This window comes from Gorilla gorilla, chromosome 18, assembly GCF_029281585.2.
Source record: "Gorilla gorilla gorilla isolate KB3781 chromosome 18, NHGRI_mGorGor1-v2.1_pri, whole genome shotgun sequence".
NCBI classification, from domain to species: domain Eukaryota; kingdom Metazoa; phylum Chordata; class Mammalia; order Primates; family Hominidae; genus Gorilla; species Gorilla gorilla.
In genome coordinates, this window is record NC_073242.2 from 95,819,461 (window position 1) to 95,836,414 (window position 16,954).

The 16,954-nt window shown below is 49.4% G+C and overlaps 1 protein-coding gene across 2 annotated transcripts in view; it reads right to left on the bottom strand.

Annotated features, from left to right (window-relative positions):
- The window catches only part of CMTM4 (CKLF like MARVEL transmembrane domain containing 4), an 82,888-nt gene extending 78,506 nt beyond the window's left edge, over positions 1-4,382 (bottom strand). Inside the window, exon 1 of one of the 2 annotated variants that reach the window (XM_031002932.3) lies at positions 3,856-4,379. In XM_031002932.3, coding sequence (XP_030858792.1) covers positions 3,856-4,041 — 186 coding nt within the window. In that variant the 5' untranslated portion in view covers positions 4,042-4,379. Of the gene's footprint in view, positions 1-3,855 lie in introns of both variants that reach the window. The other variant, XM_055366109.2, reaches the window with a different exon arrangement.
- Positions 4,383-16,954: the final 12,572 nt, after the last annotated feature.

Below are 16,954 nucleotides of genomic sequence, written 5' to 3' on the forward strand. Positions count from 1 at the left end.
TGCAGATGACTCAGAAGTTCTGGGGTAAGGCCACTGATACTGCATTTCTAACAAGCCCTTAGGTGATGGCAATGCTGCTGGCCTAAGGCCAAACTTGGAATAGCAAGGATCTACAGGTTGCAATAGGCCACAAAAAACACCACAAAAAAGTCTACAGCCCAACGCAGGGGCTCACGCCTGTAACCCCAACACTTTGGGAGACCAAGATGGGCAGATCACTTGAGGTCAGGAGTTCAAGACCAGCCTGGCCAACATGGGGAAACCCCATCTCTACTAAAAAATACAAAACTTAGCCAGGCGTGCTAGTGGGCGCCTGTAATCCCAGCTACCTGGGAGGCTGAGGCAGGAGAATCGCTTGAACCTGGGAGGTGGAGGCTGCAGTGAGCCAAGATCGTGCCACTGCACTGCAGCCTAGGTGACAGAGCAAGACTCCATCTCAAAAAAAAAAAAATCTAAAAAAACTAAATTTATGGCCAGTCACGGTAGCTCACGCCTATAATCCCAGCACTTTGGGAGACTGAGGGGGGTGGATCACCTAACGTCAGAAGTTTGAGACCAGCCTAGCCAACATGGCGAAACCCCGTCTCCACTAAAAATACTAAAATTAGCCAGGCATGGTGGCAGGCACCAGTAATCCCAGCTACTCGGGAGGCTGAGGCTGGAGAATTGCTTGAACCCAGGAGGCGGAGAGTGCAGTTAGCTGAGACGGTGCCATTGCACTCCATCCTGGGCATCAAGAACAAAAGTCTGCCTCAAAGAAAAAAAAAACACACACACAACTAAATTTATTTTTAGACATGGGATCTTGCTATATTGCCCAAGCTGGAGCACAGTGGATACTCCGAGGCACCATAATAGCTCCCTGTGACCTTGAACTCCTAGGCTCAAGCAGTGCCCCCACCTCAGCTTCCTGATTTTTAAAAGTCAAATTTTTCTCCAAACCACAGAGTTAGAACTTACTCATATTTCTTGATGGATTCTGAGTTTTGTAACATCTCAGAAGTATCTTCATAATGACTTCTTATTTTCTTTTCCAGTTTAAATTTAGAGTCCAATTTCTTGGAGTTTTGTGGGATTTTCATCAAGGCTGGGAAGCCAACTACACCAAAACCATTTCAAGTTGCCATACCCTTCAAGCAGGTGCCTTTCCTTTACTCACCCACATATAACCTCTCAGAGTTTAAGTTCTAGAGATTAACAAACAACAGAGTTAGGCGAGATTCTGGGGACTAGGCCCAAAAGTTCTTCCGGATGAAAAGTACAAATCTAGGCTGGGCGTGGTGGCTCACGTTTGTAATCCAGGCACATTGGGAGGCCGAGGCGGGCATATGACCTGAGCTCAGGAGTTCGAGACCAGCCTGGGCAACATAGTGAAACCCCGTCTCTACCAAAAATACAAAAAATTAGCTGGGCATGGTGGTGTGCGTCTGTGGTCCCAGCTACTTGGGAGGCTGAGGTGGGTGGGTCTCTTGAGCCCAGGTGGCGGAGGTTGCAGTGAGCCAAGATTGTGCCACTGCACTCCAGCCCGGGTAACAGAGTTAGACCCAGTGTTTAAAAAAGAAAGAGTGAGAAGAAAGAGAGAGGGAGAGAGAGCGAGGGAGAGAAAGAGAAAAGAAAAGAAAAAAAGAAAAGAACAACACTACAACAAAACAGTACCTTACCAAAAGGTAATGATAAATGCCACCGGCTTCCATCCCTGGACTTAGGTGATAAACTCCTAGCAATGCAGTAATAACTAACAGTCTACTAACTGGATTTCAATTCTTTTACTAGATCCTTTTAGGGACAAGTTCTATTTACTTTCAAAATCCCACAGTGCAAACAAAGCAAGGTATTTGACCAAGCCCTGCTCTTTTCTTATTCATTTCTAATTATCTGTACGGGCTGCTGGCACCCCATACTCAAACATTGGCTAGCTGCCTCTTTTAAAAGGCAATTGCAGGCAGGGTGTGGTGGCTCACGCTTGTAATCCCAGCACTTTGGGAGGCCGAGGTGGGAGGATCATAAGGTAAGGAGTTCGAGACCAGCCTGGCCAGGCCAACACAGCGAAACCCCGTCTCTACTAAAATTACAAAAATTAGCTGGGCGTGGTGGTGGGCGCCTGTAATCCCAGCTACTCGGGAGGCTGAGGCAGGAGAATCGCTTGAACCCGGGAGGCAGAGGTGGCAGTGAGCCAAGATTGTGCCACTGCACTCCAGCCTGGGCAACAGAGCTAGACTCCATCTCAAAAAAAAAAAAAAAAAAAAGGCAATTGCACACCTCCCTTCACCTCCTACATTCTCTTTGCTAACAGCAACGCCAAACTACGAAACCAATACATCTTTGAAAACATTCCAGTTTACCAGATAAGGTAAATTTAAAATTCTGAAGACAGATTATCTGATCCATTGTTCTTTCCATAAAGCCCTTCAAAAATACCCTCTGGCAGTCAGCAGAACAAGCCTTTCACCCAAGAGAGACATAAAATAGCCTATGATTCTGTCATTTACAAACACCAGGACATTTATTTAAAGGGTATCCACACATTATATTATTCCCAAGGAATGCTTATGCACTCAAGTAGGAAAAGAGGACCAGGCCTGGCACGGTGGCTCATGCCTGTAATTCCAGCACTTTGGGAAACCAAGGAGGGGTGATCGCTTGAGCCCAGTAGTTGGAGACCAGTCTGGGCAACATGGTGAAACCCCAGCTCTACTAAAAATACAAAAATTAACCCGGCATGGTAGAACGTGCTTGTAGTCCCAGCTACTCGGGAAGCTGAGGTGAGAAGATCGCTTGAGCCTGGGAGGTCGAACCTGCAGTGAGCCACAATCACACCAGTGCACTCCACCCTGGGCGACAGAGACCCGGTCTCAAAAAAGAGAGAGAGAGAGAACAAGAACAAGTGGCTTCTCTGGCTATGAGAAGTCTATAAAGTTTTCAGGCCGGTGGCCTCAGAAGGCCTACCTGTGACAGAGAATGTTGGGGGGACACACGGGTTTTTCTGAATTAGAGCATGCCCACAACAGAGCTAAGCAATTGCCCGCAGAGGCATGTTACAAAACCACAAAGCAGGAACAGAGCTGAGAGGCCCCTGCCCAGAACACCCTGGAAGCTCAAACACAGGACCCTGAGAAATGAGCTCTACTACAGACAAGTCCAACAGAAAGTTCTCTGTTTCTGCTACCTCCAAAACTGGCTGCCCTCCCAGATTTAACTCTGGGTACCAATTGGGCAGTGCCAGCCACCGTGCTGGGCGGTGGATTCCGGGATGCCAAGTCTGTCTTCTTGGTTAGAAGGACACAAACCTCTGCAGTGTAGAGAATTGTGGGCAAATCTGGGCTCCCCCACTGCATCAGGGCTACCTGCCTCCATCCAGCAAATACTTACTAAGCGCCTACCATATACGCCTGGCACCCAGCTAGACATCAAGTGGGAACCAAGCCACAGTCCCTCGTCTCCGCAGGCAGAAACAGACGAGCACCGTCTGGAGGTTGCGCGGGCCGGGAAAACCTGCCACAGGTTGCTAAGACCAGCTGTACCCAGGAGACAGCAGGATTCCCAGCAGCACCCAGCCCAGTAACGCCACAGACTCCCGGGAGCGAGGGCGGAGCGGACAGGTAGGCCCGAAGGCAGGTGCTCAGGTAGGAGGCGCACACCTGAGGCTGCCGGCCTGGGAAGGGCAGGCTCTGGCCGAGGGCGGGGTCCCCAGAGGAGGCTGCAGAGTGGCCCCGGGACCCCACGAGGGAGAGGGAGCGCGAGGAGCGGGCTCCGGCCTGGGCAAGCGGGTACGCGGCGGAGGCCCCGCAGCGGGGCGGGGAGGGAGGCGTGCGGCTAGGCCGCCCTCGGGCACCTGGGGCCCCGCCCGGCACCTACCACTTGGGCGACCTTGAGGCGGCCGAGCGCGCCGCGCAGGTAGTCGGGGTCGCAGCGCAGGCCGGCCAGCCCGCGGCGCTGGCTCACCGGCTCGGTGGTGGGCTGGTACGGGCTGCTGGCGCCCGAGATCATGGAGGTGCTCGAGGCCTCGCCCTCGAAGCCGTCCAGCTCCTCGCCGCTCCGCATGCTGCCGCCCGGCCCGGGCCGCCTCGCGCGGCTGGCTCCCGGCGCCAGGAGCGGGCGGACTCAGCGGGGCCGCCGCATCGCCGCCGCCGCCGCCGCTGCCGCCCGACTGACCGCCCGTGGCCCGCCCGCCGCCGTCGCCTCTCGCCCGCCGCCCGGCTGCGGCTGCGGCTCGGTCCGCTCGGGCTCGGCTCCCGCCGCCTCGGCAGCGGAAAGGGAGGGAGGTGGGAGCCAGGAGAGGGAAGGAGGCGGGAGCGGGCGCGCCGGGCCGGGAGAGGCGGAGCCAGGCCGCAGCCGGCCGCTCGGAGGCGCTCCGCGGCTCGGGCGAGGTGGAGGCGGCGGCGCCGCGGGCCTCGGGGAGGGGCAGGGCGGGGCGCTGGCTCCTCAGGCCCCGCCCTGGCCCCGCCCCCACCTGCGCCTAGAGCCGGGGCGGGAGCCGCTGGTGGGCGCTGGCGATCCCGGCACGCGGGGCGATGGGGTTCAGGCAGCGGGGTCTTGGGGCTGAGGAAAGGGTCGAGGTGGACCTGGAGGCCATGGAGTTGCTTTCCCAGACGCTGCCTCAGGTTCTCCTTTGAAGAAAGTGGGGTCCTCGACGCATAGGGTGGGGAGCTTCTCGGTAAAGACAGAGACGGGCTGCGCCACCCGGGTGCCGGGAACGGTGCGTGGCCAGGGTGGGCTTGACTCAGACTATTGGGCCGACGAGAGGTGGGTAAGTGCCTGTGTTCGCACGCTGGGCGCCTGGAACAAACCGGTTCCGAGGCCAGGGGCGGAGCGGGGCAGGGTGAGGAGCCGCCCCACTGCAGGTTGTCCCCGCCGGCCTGACCCAGGCGACCGACACGTTCCTCTCCTCTCAGCTGAAAAGCTTTGCTAGCTCTGTCTACGCATAAAGTAAGGTTAAACACAGATTTTGCCCCGAAGGGCATTAATTAGGGACCAATTTACAATTCAAGTGTGAAGGCTAATTTTAAGCTAAGTAAAACACTGACTTTCTAAGAAGTGTCGCTTTGATATTGAACCCTTCCACAACCACAAATACCGAGAGCTTGCCATGTTCTAGGCACTGAGCAAGGCGCTTGAAGAACGTATCGTTGTTATTTCTATTTTACAGAAGAAGAGACTAAGGCTGCAGACTGGAAGTAGCTTGTCCAAGGTCACACAGTTCATTGGTGGGCAGAGCCCAGGTTCCTACTTTTTCTTTTTTTAAAAAAAATTATTTATTATTTTCATCATCATTATTTTTGTAGAGATAGGGCCTCACTGTGTTGCCCAGGCTGATCTCGAACTCCCGGGCTCAAGGGATCCTCCTGCCTCAGCCTCCCAAATTGCTGGGATTACAGGTGTGACTGACCATGCCCAGCCGTCAACTTTTTCAAAGATAGGAAGGACAGTGACTCTAATACTGTTGTCCTTCTGTATGGGGGCAAGAGAGGGAGGTTGTTTTCAGGACCCCCTCAAATACCAAAATCTGAAGATGCTCTCAAATCCTTTATATAAAATGGTGTAGTATTTACATATAACCTACACACATCCCCTCGTATACTTTAAATAATTGTTCTACTGTATTACTTTTTATCTATATTTGTGTGTGTGCGTGTGTGTGTTGTTTGGGGGTTTTTTGTGTGTGTGTTTCCTGAGACAGAGTCTTGCTCGTCACCCAGGCTGGAGCGCTGTGGTGAGATCTCTGCTTACAGCAACCTCCGCCTCCTGGGGTCAAGCGATTCTCCCACCTCAGCCTCCCGAGCAGCTGGGACCACCACGCCCAGCTAATTTTGGTATTTTTAGTAGAGACAGGGTTTCACCATGTTGGCCAGGCAGGTCTCAAACTACTGGCCTCAAGTGATCTACCCACCTCAGCCTCCCAAAGGGCTGGGATTACAGATGTGAGCCACCGTGCCCCACCTGTTTTTCTGTTTTGTTTTGTTTTGTTTGTTTTTTGTTTAAATAGACTTTTCACTCTGTCATCCAGGCTGGAGTACAGTGGTACAATCATAGCTCACTGTAACCTCGACCCCCTAGACTTAAGCAATCCTCCTGTCTCAGCCTTCTAAGTAACTGGGACTACAGGCATGCCACCACCATGCCTGGCTAAATTGTTTTTTCTTTCTTTTTTTTGGAGATGGGGTCTCATTATGTTGCCCAGGCTGGTCTCAAACTTCTGGTCTCAGCAGTCCTCCCACTTCAGCCTCCCAAAGTGCTGGGATTACAGGCATGAGCCAGCACATCCAGCTTATTTTTTATTGTTTTTTCCAAATAATTTTTTTTTTGAGACGGAGTCTCATTCTGTCACCCAGTGGCATGATTGCTGCGCACTACAACCTCCACCTCCCAGGTTCAAGCAATTATTCATGCTTCAGCCTCCTGTGTAGCTGGGATTACAGGTACCGACTAACACGCCTGGCTAATTTTTGTGATTTTAGTAGAGACGGGGTTTTGCCATGTTGGCCAGGCTGGTCTTGAACTCCTGACCTCGAGTGATCTGCCCACCTTGGCCTCCCAAAGTGCTGTGATTACAGGCATAAGCCACTGTGCCCAGCCTATTTTATTCCAAAATTTTTTTTATCAGCAGTTGGTTGAATCCATAGCTGCAGAAACCACAGATACAGAGGACTGACCCTAAATCAACAAATATTTATTGGGCACTTACTATGGATTAAGCAATATACTAAGAACTTGGGATAGACAATGGTGCTAGCCGATGGTGACATTGAGTGGTTGGATGTAGACTCTTGCCTCTGCTTTCTCCCAAAATCCCAGTGAAATGACAGTTACAGGGATTTTTTTGAGGGGGTGGGGTTGGGCATTAAACTGTTGGGATAAAGAATGGGAAAGGAGGCAGGGCACCATGGCGCATGCCTGTAATCCTAGCACTTTGGGAGGCTGAGGTGGGAGTTCACTTGAGGTCAAGAGTTCAAAACCAGCCTGGCCAACATGTTGAAACCTTGTCTGTACTAAAAATACAAAAAAAAAAAAAAAAAAAAAAAATTAGCCATACATGGTGGCGAGCGCCTGTAATCCCAGCTACTCGGGAGGCTGAGGCAGGAGAATCACTTGAACCCGGGAGGTGGAGGTTGCAGTGAGCTGAGATCACCCCACTGTACTCCAGCCTGGGCTACCAAAAAAAAAAAAAAAATGGAATGGGAAAGGAGACAATGGCAACAAAATGTTGGAAGCTGGGAAGCAAATGGGCAACTGTAACTTAGCAGATCCAAGAAAGCCAAACCCTAAACTGGTAGGGGAAAGGCTGAAATATTATGCAGCACAGGTTATATCACAGAACAAAAGGCTCAGGAATGGGCAGCACCAAGTAAGTGTAGAGTTAGGGGGTGAAGGCAGGAGTAATAAACAAGAAGATCAAGTGAAAGTCTTTTAAAGAAGCAAGTGGATCCCTAGATCCCTTTTCACACCCATCCCCCAAGACTGGAGCTTTGTTCTCTGGAGAGGGTGAAACAGAAGGCCTCTTAGTTAGAGATCACTAGGCACAGTTCAGGGAAGGAATACTGTACTAAAAACAGGTGGAGTAAGTGAAAGTTTGCTTAATGAATGAGACCCCCAGACATCCTTCCCTAGATCATGGTAGCCAAGACCTCACATTCTCTCTGGAAAACATGATTAGCACAAGAAGAAAGACCCAAAGATCCTGACAATGGAAGTACCCCAAAGTGGAGCCCAGCCAGATCACCCAACACAGAATCCCACAGTTGAGACTTCTCACCTACAGGCACAGAGCTTCCAATGAGCTTTTGAGGACTCTACTTTGAAATATAAATGACAACTAAGAGTCACCAAACATTTGAGGAAAGCCTATAACATAACAGAGGTCAAAACGAAGAAAAAGATATGTCATTAAATGTTTACAATGGTATATATATGTGTGTGTATATATATACCATTTTATACACATGTATATATCAGTATTCTCAGGTAAACTGAGAAGATACTGTAACCATAAAAAGTTTAGAATAAGGCTGGGCGTGGTGGCACATGCCTGTAATCCCAGCACTTTGGGAAGCCAAGGTGGGTGGATCATTTACAGTCAGGAGTTCGAGACCAGCCTGGCCAACATGGTGAAACTCCATCTGTACTAAAAAAAACAAAAATTAGCCCAGAGTGGTGGTGCATGTCTGTAGTCCCAGCTACTCAGGAGGCTGAGGCAGGAGAATCGCTTAAGCCCGGGAGGCAGAGGTGGCAGTGAGCCAAGATTGTGCCACTGCACTCCAGCCTGAGTGACGGAGCAAGACTCTGTCTCAAAAAAAAAAAAAAAAAAAAGTTTAGAATAAGGCTGAGTGAGGTGGCTCATGCCTGTAATCCCAGCGTTTTGGGAGGCTGAGGTGGGCAGATGGCTTGAGCCCAGGAGTTCGAGACCAGCCTGAGCAACATAGCAAGACCCCATCTCTATTAAAAAAAAAAAAAAAAAAAGTTTAGAATAAGATGTTACCAAAAAGGAATATTCAGAGAAAAAAAAAACCTCTTAGACAAGCACATGAAAATATGCTCAATGTTATTAGTTGAAGGAAATTAGGGAAATGCAAATCAAAACCACTTCATAACTGCCAGGATAGCTATAATAAGAACAACAGGAAATTACAAGTGTTGGTGAGGATGTGGAGAAACTGGAACCCTCATACATTGATGGTAAGAATGTAAATGGTGTAACTGCTGGGTTGAAAGTTTGGCAGTTCTTCAAACAGTTACATAGAATTACTATATGACCCAGTAATTCCACTCCTGCGTATATACCCAAAAGAACTGATAATGGGTGGCCAGGCACAGTGGCTCATGCCTGTTATCCCAGCACTTTGGGCAGCCAAGGCAGGTAGATTGCTTAAGTCCAGGAATTCAAGACCAGCCTGGGCAATATGGCAAGACCCCATCTCTACAAAAAATACAAAAAACTAGCTGGGTGTGGTGACACATGCCTGTAGTTCCAGCTGCTTGGGAGGCTCAGGTGGGAGGATTGCTTGAACCTGGGAGAGGAAGGTTGCAGTGAGCTGAGATTGTACCACCGCACTCCAATCTGGGCGACAGAGTGATACCCTTTCTCAAAAAAAAAAAAAAAAAAGAAAAAAAAAAGAAAAGAAAGAAAAAAATTGATAATAGGTGCTGAAACAAAAACTTGTATGAGACGTGCCAGGCTCCATGATGCAGGCCTGTAGTCCTAGCTACTCAGAAGCCTGAGGCAGGAAGAACACTTGAGCCCAGGAATTCAAGGCTGTAGTTTGCTATGATTTCACCTATGAGTAACTACAAACTCCAGCCTGGTAACACAGCAAGACACCATCTAAACAAACAAACAAACAAAACCTTATTTTTATGCCCTTATATAAAAAGAAACACAAAAAAACCTTCTTCATGAATGTTTGTAGCAGTACTGTCCACAGTAGCCGAAAAGTAAGCACAAGCCAAGTGTCCTCCATTACCCCATGAAACAGGAGTTCGAGACCAGCCTGGCTAACATGGTGAAAACCCATCTCTACTAAAAATACAAAAATGAGCTGGGCATGGTGGCATGTGCCTGTAATCCCAGCTACTCGGGAGGCTGAGGCAGAAGAATCGCTTGAACCCGGGAGGCGGAGGTTGCAGTGAGCCGAGATCATGCCACGGCACTCCAGCCTGGGCAACAGAGTGAGACTCTGTCTCCAAAAAAAAGAAAAAAAGAACGCGTTTGAGGGCCAGGCACGTTGCTCATGCCTGTAATCTTAGCACTTTAGGAGGCCAAGGCGGGTGGATCACCTGAGGTCAGGAGTTTGAGACCAGCCTGGCCAACGTGGCCAAACTCCATCTCTACTAAAAATACAAAAATTAGCTGGGTGTGGTGGTGTGCCCCTGTAATCCCAGCTAGTCAGGAGGCTGAGACAGGAGAATTGCTTGAACCTGGGAGGTGGAGGTTGCAGTGAGCTGAGATCGTGCTACCCTGGGTGACAGAGCGAGACTCCATCTCAAAAAAAAAAAAAAAAAAAAAAAAAAAATGTGTTTGAGGCCCAGTATGGTGCCTCACGCTTATAATCCCAACATTTTGGGAGAAGCCGAGGAGATGATCGAATCACTTGAACTCAGGGTTTCAAGAACAGCCTGGGCAACATGGTGAGACCCTGTCTCTACAAAAAAATGAGCCGTGTGTAGTGGCGCACCTCTGTAGTCCCAGCTACTTGGGAGGCTGAGGTGGGAGAATCACCTGACCTCCAGAAGTCAAGACTGCAGTGAGCCATGATCATACCACTGCACTTCAACCTGGCCAACAGAGTGAGACCCTGTCTCAAAAAAAAGAAAGATTTTTTAAAAAACAAACTTGGCGGCTGGGCCCAGTGGCTCACGCCTGTAATCCCAGCACTTTGGGAGGCCGAGGTGGGTGGATCATGAGGTCAGGAAATCAAGACCATCCTGGCTAGCACAGTGAAACCCCGTCTCTACTAAAAATACAAAAATTAGCGGGGCGTGGTGGTGGGCACCTGTAGTCCCAGCTACTTGGGAAGCTGAGGCAGGAGAATGGCGGGTGAACCCAGGAGGAGGAGCTTGCAGTAAGCCAAGGTTGCGCCACTGCACTCCAGCCTGGGCGACAGAGCGAGACTCCATCTGAAAAAAAACAAAAACAAACAAACAAAAAAACTTGGCATTTGGTGGGACGGATAGTCCCTGCCAGCGGGGACATGGAGAGCCAGTATTGAAACCAGTAAGTGCAATGGAATATGCGCTGAGTGTTGTTGGGGGAAGGAGGGTGTTCGTGACAGTAGGGACATTTCCAGCAAAAAGATTTAATTGAGTCTGTGGGTCAGAATTTCAGCTGAGATCTGAAATACAAACACCAGTTATCTAAGCAAAAGGGTTGGGGGAAAATACTGCGGGCAGAGGGAACAACACGTGCCAAGGCCCAGAGACAAGCACCAGCAAGGCGCACTGAAGAGAAAGGAGTGCAGAATTCAAGTGTGGGAAACTGGCAGAGGAGACCTGAAGCTGAAAGGCAGCTGCAGACCAGTCCCCTGTGAGACCTCATGGTCCACAGAAGAGGGTAGGTTCCAAACAGGAGAGGGCTAAGCCTGAGAGTGGCCCAACAAGGCCTGCCTTGAAGGGCGCTCTCTCTGGCTTCAGTGCAGCGATGGATTGAGCAGAGGCAACAGTGGAGGCTGTCCTCCAGTACTTATTAAACTGTTCCCCGTTCCTGGACACTAGCCTAAGTTTATTTTTAGTTCTAGGGACAGACTCAAAATTTTCACTTCTGGTTTTTAAAAGAAGTTTGCAGACTTCCAAAGGGTGTTGTTGGGAATCCCACACGGATCCTTAAATAGTAGACAAAACCTGGTATCGTGGTGCCTTCCTTGCCGTTGGATTGTAATACATCATGAGTCCCTGGGTGTAGCTGTGCCTCCGGGTGTCTACGGGTGCTGAAGACAAAATGAAGACGACACAGAAGCAGACAGCCCTTGGCCAGGTCCCTGGGTTCCAGGGTCTAGTCCCCATAACCAAGCTGACTCAGGACAACCACTCAGAAGAGACTGATGAATAAGCCAGATGCTACTTTGTTAATTACTGCCGGAGGACAGACTCTGCCAGAATGCTGATTCTTATCTCAGACCCTATGCTGGAAGAGCTTCTCAGGGCAGCCAGCTGATGTGGAAGGACATGCCTGGGCCTCAGGAGGCTTAGGCTGCTGCCCAGGGTCTTTTACAACAGCGTCTTTCTCACCCCAGGCAGTGCTTAGGCACTAGCAAGTTCCTTATCATTGACCCTTTTCTCTACACAGTCAGCACCTGTGTTCAGAACATGCTCATGTTTAGCATCTTTAGGTAGGGGCTAGTCCCCGGGATACCTTGGTTCACCTGGATCAGGTTTGTCCCTCAGTGTCTCATTTAGTTCTGGGCTTGAGGGCAACTACCTCCAAGTCTGGAGACCACTAACTGTACCCTCCTACACACACACACACACACACACACACACACACACACACACACACACACACACTCTCACACTCTGACTTCCCTGAGCATCAGGACTCATGGGGAGTCCTAACCTCAAAAGCATTGGTCTAGACTGGGTGCAGTGGCTCATGCCTATAATCCCAATTCTTTGCAGGGCTGAGATGGGAGGATCACTTGAGGCCAGGAGTTCAAGACCAGCCTGGGCAACATAGCAAGACCCTATTTTTAGGAAAAGTAAGAAAAGGAGAAAAAAAAAAAAAGCATTGGTCCTACAAAGACCTTAGATTCTAAATTTCACGAAGGGCTAGGAGCAAAACACCTTCCCAAACTGTGGTCTCTGCGTGTTCTGTGTCTGGAGCCAGTGCCTAATCATGGGGAGGAGAGACGGGTTTGTACTTCATTTCGTCTCTCACTGAGGCCCCTCCTCAGTGCATCCTTACAAATGTGGGGGAATGGGGATAGCTTGTCCTGTAACTTCTGTTAAGCAATAGATTTGATCTACTACATTTCATATACTCAGTAATTAGCAGAAGCCCAGCCGGGCACGGTGGCTCACGCCTGTAATCCCAGCACTTTGGGAGGCCAAGGCGGGCAGAGCATGAGGTCAGGAGTTCGAGACCAGCCTGGCCAACATGGTGAAACCCCATCTCTACTAAAAATACAAAAATTAGCCGGGCACGGTGGCATGCGCCTATAGTCCCGACTACTCGGGAGGCTGAGGCAGGAGAATTGCTTGAACCCAGGAGATGGAGGTTGCAGCGAGCCGAGAATGGACCACTGCACTCCAGCCTGGGTGACAGAGCAAAACTCTGTCTCAAAAAAAAAAAAAAAAAAACTAGCAGGAGCCCTTAAAGACTTCTACCTCAAACAGAAAATTATATAGACAGGGACGGTAAGCAGAAGATTTCAAGCATAAGGTATATAGTAGGAAGACTGATTAAGTTTATCATTAACAATTATCAATGTTAAAAGCATGAACCAAAAACACAAGAACATTTTTAATTTAGTGCTTCAAGACTAACAACTTGGTATGAAATGATTCTATTTCTTTTTTTTTTTTTTTTTTTTTTTGAGACAGAGTTTCACTCTTGTTGCCCAGGCTGGAGTGCAATGGCGCGATCTCAGCTCACCACAACCTCCGCCTCCCGGGTTCAAGCAATTCTCCTGACTCAGCCTCTCGAGTAGCTGGGATTACAGGCATGTGCCACCACGCCCAGCTAAGTTTGTATTTTTAGAAGAGACGTGGTTTCTCCATGTTGGTCAGGCTGGTATCGAACTCCCAACCTCAGGTGATCTGCCTGCCTCAGCCTCCCAAAGTGCTGGGATTACAGGCATGAGCCACTGCGCCCGGCAAATGATTCTATTTCTAAAAGGCCTTTTAAAGAAAGGTACCAGGTTGGGCGCAGTGCTTTATGCCTGTAAATCCCAGCACTTTGGGAGGGTGAGACAGGCAGATCACTTGAATTCAGGAGCTCGAGACCACCCTGGGCAACATGGTGAAACCCCATCTTTACAAAAAATACAAAAATTAGCCACTCCTGTTAAGTGTGCACCTGTAATCCCAGCTCCTCGGGGGACTGAGTGGGGAGGATCGGATCCGTTGAGTATACAAGGTAAGGCTGCAGTGAGCCATGATCCACCCACTGTACTCCAGCCTGGGCAACAGAGCAAGATCCTGTCTCAAAAAATAAATTAAAAAATTTAAAAATAAAGGTGCCAGTATGTCTTGATGTCTGAAGGATTAGACTCAAAGATGTAAAAATCAAAACCCACTGTTTTGTGTTTGAAAGGAGCCGATGTCCCTGTCCCTCTCCTTGGTGGCAGGGCCCTGACCAGACTCCTCCAGCAATGTTCCCACATGCCTGGAGGGAGGGACCAGAGCCTGGGCCAGTTCCAGGGAGGAGTGGTTCAGGGGTGAGAGTTAACTGCTGCTTCTGAAGGAACTTGTCCCTTCAGCCGGAAAAATGCTCTCCGAGTCTCTAAAAATAGTGCTCGCTGGGATTTTCCAGTTTGACATTCCTTTGATTACAATGACCAAAGACAATCCAAGCCAGTCCACCCTGGGCCCCTAACCAGAGCCTCCAGGGAATCCCAGCTTCTGCGGGACCCCAGTTTGTGGTTCCTGCTGCTTCCAAAACATAATGATTTGGGGAGAATTCACCTGCTCAGCAGCCACCTTGCTTCTCCCTGGCTGCCCTCCACCTTCTCTCTCCATGGCAGAGGAAGTGGCATGGGTTTCTGGGGAAGAAGGCCGAGAGTGTGGCCATAAGGAAATGGGGACCTGCCTTCACCCTCCAGGACTGGTGTCCATGCTGGGCCTGGCTAAACTAGCCATGTGAACCCTAGGGAGCTGCTGAGGTAACCAGGAGGCAGCAGACACCTCGCCAGGCATTTGCGGCTGCCCCACCCCCCGGGGCCAGGCACTGGGCCATATCCTGGGGCTTCACGGCTCTCACAGAAGAACTGCGGTGGGAGGGAGTTATAAACCAAAAGTATCTGAGACAACTCTCAATCAATTCAGAAGTTTATTTTGTCAAGGTTGAGGATCTGCCCAGGAGACCATAAAGTCCGTGCCTTTTTCTGAAGATGATTTTGAGGACTTCATTATTTAATAATTTTTTGAGATGGACTCTCACTGTCGCCGAGGCTGGAGGGCAATGGCACGACCTCGGCTCACCGTAACCTCCGCCTCCTGGGTTCAAGTGATTCTCCTGCCTCAGCGTCTCCAGTAGCTGGGATTACAGGCGCCTGCCACTGGCCAAAATGGCGAAACCGTCTCTACTAAAAATACAAAAATTAGCCAGCTGTGGTGGCATGCACCTTTCTTTAATCTCAGCCACTCAGGAGGCCAAGGCAGGAGAATCGCTTGAACCTGGGAGGAGGAGATTGCAGTGAGCCGAGATCCAGTTCGTGCCACTGCACTCCAGCCTGGGCGACAGAGTGAGACTGTCTCAAAAAAAAAAAAAAAAAAAAAAAGGCCCCAGGACTTCAGAAAGAGGTGAGTGGTCTGGCTTCTTTCGCAGATATGGGCAGGGTCAAGAAGGTATGTGAAGGGCAGGGGCAGGGACAGAGGGACAGGAAGGTTGGGAACTGATTCTGAAGACGCCTGCAGTCTGGGGAGCCATGAGAGCTGCATTTTGCTCCTTAAGCAGGGGACTGACGTGATCAGATTTGGACAAAAACAAAAAGTACTAATGAATAATTCAAAGTCTTATCTCCCGGTGTCAAACGGGCAGTAGAAACACTGTTGCCGTGAATAATGTATAGAGCCCTTTTAAAGGGAAAAAGGTCTAAGGGACCCCAAGAGAACATCTGCAGACATCCAGGGCTCCCCAGACCCATTTGGGCAAACCCTGGAGCAGCCAGAATTGCCCCAAGAGTTCAAGCAGCCAGATTCATGAGCCCTTGAGCAAAGCCTCGAAGGTCAGACTGGCCTCAGGTGAGCTATCAGAGTGGGCAGGAAAGCATAATGGGAGGACACAGCAAGGGCAGAGGTCAGGAGGCTGGGAGGCTGGGAGGCTGGGGGAGGAGGAGTGAAAGGGTGGCTGGAAAAACACTCTGATTTTATTTTTATTTTTTAATTTTTGAGATGGAGTCTCACTCTGTTGCCCAGGCTGGAGTGCAGTGGCATGATCTTGGCTCACTGCAACCTCAGCCTCCCTGGTTCAAGCTTTTCTCCTGCCCAGCCTCCCGAGTAGCTGGGATTACAGGCGCCCATCACCATGCTTGGCTAATTTTTGTATTTTTAGTAGAGATGGGGTTTCGCCATGTTGGCCAGGCTGGTCTTGAACTCCTGACCTCAACTGATCCGTCTGCCTCGGCCTCCCAAAGTGCTGGGATTACAGGCGTGAGCCACTGCACTCAGCCAGGAACACACTTAGTAAAGTAGTGAGGTTGGAGAGGTGTTAGGGGCCACTGTGAAAGGCCTGAATATCATACCACTTTGGCTGTTAGTATGCACACATGGGAAGACATGAAGGTTAATTAACTAATGTATTTATTTGAAAACAATCTCAAAATTACAAAAAAAAAGGGTAAGTATAGTATAATGTTTTTCCCTGAATCATTTGAGAGTACGTTACCAACCTAACAGCCCATCATCCTCAAATACTTTAGTATTTTCTACAAAGAAGGACATTCTCTGCTTTTACCAGAATGTGCATCAAAATCAGGAAATTTTTTTTTTTATTTTATTCATTTTATTATTTTTTGAGACCGAGTCTTGCTCTGTCATCCAGGCTGGAGTGCAGTGGCGTGATCTTGGCTCACTGCAATCTCTGCCTCCTGAATTCAAGCAATTCTCATGCCTCAGCCTCCTGGGTAGCTGGGACTACAGGTGCACACCACCACACCCAACCAATTTTTGTATTTTTAGTAGACATAAGGTTTCACCATGTTGGCGAGGCTCATCTCAAACTCCTGATCTCAACTGATCTGCCTGTCTTGGCCTCCCAAAGTGGGATTACAGGCATGAGCCACCACACCTGGCCAGGAAATTATTCTTGATACCTTATTACCATCTAACCCTCACATTCCAATCAAGTTCTGCCAAATGTCCCTATAATGTCTCTGTAGCAAAACGAAGCCATTAAGGATCATATGTTGCTCTTCTTGTCATGTCACCAGTTTCCTTCAGACTGGAACAGTTCCTCAGACCCTCCTTGTCTTTTATGACCTTAACACCTTCAAAGATGTAATGCAGCCAAGTTATTTTGTACCATGTCCCTCAGTCTGGGTTTCTCTGATGTTTCTTTGTGATTATACATTTTTGGCAGAAATCCCCCAGCAGCAACACTGTGTTCTCTGTTCAGCCTATCAGAAGGCACACAACTGCTATGTGTCCCATTATTAATGATGTTCACTTCCATCAGGTGATTGAGCTTCTGGCCGCCAGGCTTCTCCACTGTAATACGCTTTTTCCCCCTTGTAATGAATAAATCTGACACTTTGTGCATCAAAATAAATACTGATAGTAATGGATTATAACCCATTGAATAAATCATGTA